Here is a 6,001-nt window from a genome sequence, read left to right as displayed (position 1 = left end):
AACATATCTATAACCTCACAGATAACATGTGCATCCATATTCTCTAGTTCAATTAATGGGAGAAAATGGTAATGTGTGTGGTTTGGTGGCAGACGTTCTTTGAGGTTGGGTTTGAGTTTTTTGGTAATGAGGGAGGGAGATTTGGTTTTAGTGTAAGAGGAATTTGCCAAGAATTTTCATATGGATTTTGATGGTAATGTCACCCTGATTCTAGAAATCAGTAGATATACAAATATAAGCAATACAAATAATAGATTAAGCAAGGAAAAGTAAATTTATTTCATTTCATAAATAATGTTTAGTTATTGATACAATCAAAATGATAACACAATATTAACTGGAAGTAAACCGAAATGGCAAATATATAACCAAACTCTCCAAACGTGATTAAGATACAAAGAAAACTAGTACATAAATTTAAAAATATTGAAACATATGCTATTGCTAGAAAATCTGCTCATATGGCGAAGGTTTACAAAGCACCTTAGTAAAACCTACTATTAGAAAAATACAACATGTGAGTTTGATAATATCAATTAAAGTACAAACAACAAGATAGTGCAACATGAATAATAAAAGAAGCAGAAGTAACGATGTTATAACATTGTACTTGATGTCATGCAATTGCCAAGTTAAAAGTAATATTACATGAATAAGAGAATGTTTGTTTCAAGAAGTCTCAAGTACAGTTGTGTTTGTGATCATATATATGATAAGCTATAAACATGCATCATTTATATGCTGCCACGTTAAGTATTCTCATACATGTTTGTACATAACTCATCAATCATTTATGTCTGATAATATTTGTATATAAATGTGCGTTTATAATACTGGTTCTTTACCACGACACATTGAAGAAAGATAGGTAGTCATCAATTTCATTAAAATCTCATGATTTTTTTGAAGATCTGTTAGTCTAACTAGCCATCATCAAAAGGGCTTTATATATTATTATAACAAACATGTCATTTCACATAGTAGAGTGAGGTGTGGGATCATAAATGAGATTGGTCGAGGTCTGGACTGGTTCATGATTCTGACTTTTGGCGGTTCGGTTCAAGCTGAACTTGTTCTGGTTATAACATGAAAAGGTATAACATGTCGGTCTGTTCATGCGCTCTAGATGATGGAATATGCTTTTACCTAGAAATTAGAGCATAGTATATTTCTATCTATCTGATCGAATTTGATGTGGTTGGGCAGTCATTGGAATTGTTTCGATGAAATTGGAAAACTAAGAAGTCTCTTACGGTGGCACTTGTGATTGAAGGTTTAGCTTTTAGACGGCGTTTGATTGAGATTGAAGGTTTAAAAATAATGGTGATAATTATTCGGTGTTCTTAGAAGAACTGTAATGTTTCATAGTTTTGTACAAACAAAGGGCGTTTTATCTTTGTAAAATTAGAGCATAGACTTAGAAGAACTGTAATGCTCCATAGTTTTGTCCTCCATCTGTTTACCTTTGTTTGTTTAAACGAAGAATTCTAAATGTACTGAAATTCAAATATACTGCATTTTAAATACTTTCGAATTTGAAATACTTGCAACCAAACATCTTAGTTAAGCTATTATTCTAAAGGGCTTTCTAGAGAAAGATTTTGAGGACCTTTTTAATCGTACAGATTGTTTTGTCCTTGTTTAATTCAATTTCTCATCCGCAGCATTATTTTTGCTATCGCATGCCTGTCTGTATAATATTTCAACTGGAGTTGTAGAGTACTTTTGTTTGATTGGTATATAATTTGCTTATGTAAATTGTTGGGTTAGCGGAAAAGTTTATTGTTGATTAATACTGTTTATGTATCAGAGTGACATGATCAACATATTTTGATAATGGGGCATTCACATACATACCATCTAATTCCTATGTATTTACATATGTAACATCCAAAATTAAAACACTCAGAAATTTAATTTGTATACATTTATATCACCCAAATCCTTCATATCACATAAGAAATACCACTATTATAACTTCTAAAATGTGAAATAAACCTTTTTTCTGGCATAGGTAAGGTGGCCTGTATGTAAAGATTGAAGTTTAGGGGTTAGATATGTAAATAATTGATCGGTATATTTGTAAATCTTCCTTTATTTGAGATATAATACTAATGAGGATTATTTTAAGGGGTTGTGTTTGTCTGTTGTGGTGGTTTAGCTATACAATTCTCCACTAAGTGGATGTATGATTGTTCTTTGATCTTCTTCATTGCATTGTTTTGATGGCCAGCTTCAATAATTCTAGGATTTTTGGAATCTTTTCCTATGGTTAAATTTTGTTACCGACAGATTGGAGTTAAAAAACGCCTTAAGAAAATTAAGGTGGAAATTTGAGCGCACGCATCATATTTCTTCTACTTGGCATGTAATATAAGCTTACTTGGTATTTGTTATGCTTCCAGTTAGGGATGTAAACAAGTTGAGCTCAGCTTGAGTCATGCCTAACTCGAGCTTGGCTCGTCTCTCAAAATGCAAGCTTGAACTTGAATCAATCTCCAAGGACAAGCTTGAGCTTGGCTTTCAATGGTGATAACCTGGAGCTGAAATTCAAATTATGATTAGAGCTCATCGTAGAAGGCATCAATGCCTAGGGAAGAAGAAAAAGTATCATGAAAACTTGCTGGAGAAGGCATGGATGTGACTATCAATTGGCTAGTCGCCCCGCTTAGCAAGCAGACTAGCCAAACTAGACAAACTTGAACCCATAGCAGCAAGGTACTTGTTGTACCCGCAGCCTCCCTCCACCGCAGCACTCCCATTTGCAGCCCACAACATCTGGTCGCCTCACTCACAACAGGTCGCTGCCCGGTCAGGCCTTCTCCAACTACTGCTTCCTCCCTTCTGGCAGCTCCCCGTTTTCCTTTGCCTCCGCTCCTCTGCTTCGGCCACCATCTGTGCCTTTGCTCCTCAGCTTTGGTCGCCATTTGTGCCTTCGTTGCTCAGCTTCGGTCGCCATCTGTGCCACTGTTCCTCTGCTTCAGGCGCCTCTCCTGCCACCAGAATTCCAGTCTTCGACGATGTTCCCGCTTCCTCCGAATGCGGTTTGATGCCTCGATGAGCGATGACTTACTCTCACCTGACATCACTCCGGCCTTCAAAGCATACACCTCCCTGGAACCATGTGTGGGCGCATGTGCGCGCATTTTATTCATTTATTTTTGTTGCTGTTGTTGATTTTGCTGGGGCATTAACAACATTCCACACATTTGTTTTGGTATTCATATATCTAATATCCAAATTTTTATATTCACTTGTTGATTTTGGTGGGGTCATTAACAATATTCCACACATTATTTTTGGTATTTATATATATAATACCCAAATTTTCATATTCACTTGTAGTTCTCAAATCTTTTATATCAAATAAAAAAACTACTATTATTTAAAAAAAAATGTATATTCACGCATGATACCAAAGGTTATAGATATAAATATGAAACGTTGTATTAGATATGTAAAAGATTTGTGTGATAATTATGTAATTTTTTTAAAATTAAGTGCTGAAATTTAAATGCGTTTTAATGAGATTTTTCTCTCTTCAAAGTTACGGCACAACTTTGGTTTTTCCATGTCCAAACTTTTTTAATATAAATTATAATTTTTTTTAATATTTTTAATAGTTTTAATATAAAGACTGAAATTTCAGTATATTTTGATTTCATTTTATATCCATTTGTTTGAAACAGGTGGGCTCATGAGTTAAGGAGTTGAGTTGGGGGGTTGGTTTGAACTTAGCTTGGTAGCTTATCGAGCTCAATGAGCCACTTATAATGTTGAGCTTGAGTCAACTCACGAGTCGGTTTAGCTCCTCAGTTAAACCCTTAATTGTGTTGGATTTGTTCCAATAAAAATGACTGCTCATATGTGCGGTTTTGTTATGGTAGTAGATTCACTAACATCTACATCTAGATGAGCATAAACAACTCGACCACATCAATAAGCTAAATTTTTTTTATTATTTATAATCAATTTGTTTATAATATGTGTATGTTTTAAGTCCTTGATTATCGTATACATTAATGATTTTTTTATAAGAAAATACCACCATGTCAAAAAGCTATATCCAGTGGTATTTTCTCATCTAAAAATTTTCATATAAGGAATAGTCACTTAATGTGTTGCAGAATTATGTGTGGTTCCTTGATCAACCAATTTGATAAATTATTCGTACGACCTTTTTTTTTTCTTTTAAGAGAATGGCTGGCACCCAGTCACTCTCATGTGTCTAATTATTTGAGGACCGCCCTCACTACCGACAAACTAGCTAGAGGAGGATTCGAATCCGTGACTTGAAGGGACTAGCAACCTTCAAAGAGGTTGCTCTACCAACAGATCACAGCCGTTGGCATCACATAATGATTTATTTCTTTATCATAAGATAATAGTAGATGTCACTTAATCAAAATAAAGTTTTGAACTATTGAGTTTTTATGCTTTTTTATTTTTACACCTTCTGTTAATGTCCAAAGAAAATTTAATAAAAATTTAATTTGAATATGCAGCCCTTTACATGTTAATAAGCTTTTTCGGCTAATACAATAGTCAGACAACCATATGATTAGGACTACTAACAATCCAATTTCGAGCTGAGTTTGGGTGAGCTTGAAATCAACTCAAATGGATTGAGTGCGGCTTGAATCGGTTTGTGGCTCGTTAAATTCAATTTCAAGCTGGCTTGAAATTGCATCGACTCTGATCCCACTGGAAATCGAAATAAGCTAGCTCAAATTGAGTTATTTAGATCCATTCCAGCTCGAACTCGGCTTGAAGCTTGCCCAATTCGGCTCCAAATCAAAAACATCTAGCTCAAATTGAGTTATTTGGATCCGTCTTATCTCATAACCGGCTCGTGGTACATTATATTCGATTTCATTTAACATTATATATAACTTCTTATAGATGGAAAAAAAAAAAACGTCACGTCGCAAACCAACTCAGACTTGGAAAAAAAAACTTGATAGCATCAAATTAATTTTCAAGCGATTGACATTCTCCTACAACATATTTCGTGATGCCTCATTTTAATTTATCTTCATTTACTCAAATTTCTAATCTTAAAATAATTTTGCTCCATCTCTAAACCCTCCCTTTCACTTAAAAAACAAAAAGAGCAAGCCCATAAAAATAACGCCACAATCGTCACTTGTCGCTACGCGGACCCGGGCCGAAGAAATCAGTGATGGGCAGCCCATGATCCAACGGTTCACGAGTATTAACGCACATATAAAATATTAATATATCAATAGATCTAGAAGCTACAGAGCGCTCGCTCTGCAGTCGAGCTCAAAGCCTGTGTTAGCAGGGAGGAATGGGGTGGGTTCTCTCCCTCACAAGGCTTTGGGGGTTCATCGTCGCCGGCCTCCTGCTCGCCTGGCCGTTCAACTACAAATCCAGCTTCCTACCGCCCTCCGCCACCGTCGTCGACGGCGGCGGCGGGGACCATTTCCCAACTCGACCACATATATTCAGTAATAATCTCAATTCTTATCTCCCCTGCCCTAATGCCCCTTAAATTGCTACCATAATTGTCTGATTTTCTTCGCCTTTTTGGTTCCTATTTTATTGGCTTCAGTTTCTTCTGCAGGCGCTTCATCCGCTTCTGATGGTGATCGGCTTCATCCTTCTCAACGGAGAAGGTAACCTATACAGATCGCCTCCTGCTTCTCTCTGCTTTGAAATTTACGGATATCATTATGTTACCCTAATGGAGTATCGGTTGATTTCTCTTTTTGTCAGATAAACTTATTTTGAATCTACAGTTTATAATTAGGGTAAGATTTCCGCTTGCTAGACTGTTGTTAGCTCCAGTTCTAATTAGGGCAGGGTCGGAAGTAGAGTTTTCTTAGTGCGCTAATCTGCCATGATCCGTCATTGTTTATTTTTCTGTTTTAGGGATTTTTGCAGCTTTCTTATTTGCATGCATGCCCCATAATATTTATTTATTTACATATCTCACACCCGAATTTTCATCTTACAGTTTGGTGCATTAAAAAAAAAA

At 35.8% G+C, this 6,001-nt stretch overlaps 2 protein-coding genes across 2 annotated transcripts in view; one reads left to right on the top strand and one right to left on the bottom strand.

The window, feature by feature from the left end:
• LOC110025168 overlaps positions 1-2,927 on the bottom strand; it is a 10,168-nt gene extending 7,241 nt beyond the window's left edge. Inside the window, exon 1 of the mRNA XM_020725476.1 lies at positions 2,732-2,927. Within this exon, the coding sequence (XP_020581135.1) occupies positions 2,732-2,927 (196 nt within the window). The remainder of the gene's footprint in view (positions 1-2,731) is intronic.
• Positions 2,928-3,064: 137 nt separating this feature from the next.
• Positions 3,065-6,001, top strand: part of LOC110025167 (probable transmembrane ascorbate ferrireductase 4) — an 11,571-nt gene continuing 8,634 nt past the window's right edge. The window contains exons 1-3 of the mRNA XM_020725475.1: positions 3,065-3,217; positions 5,256-5,471; positions 5,576-5,639. Of these exons, the coding sequence (XP_020581134.1) occupies positions 3,065-3,217; positions 5,256-5,471; positions 5,576-5,639 (433 nt within the window). The remainder of the gene's footprint in view (positions 3,218-5,255; positions 5,472-5,575; positions 5,640-6,001) is intronic.

Source organism: Phalaenopsis equestris, unplaced genomic scaffold (genome assembly GCF_001263595.1).
Source record: "Phalaenopsis equestris unplaced genomic scaffold, ASM126359v1 Scaffold000293, whole genome shotgun sequence".
Classification (NCBI taxonomy): Eukaryota; Viridiplantae; Streptophyta; class Magnoliopsida; order Asparagales; family Orchidaceae; genus Phalaenopsis; species Phalaenopsis equestris.
This window is presented reverse-complemented; position numbering and strand designations above follow the sequence as displayed.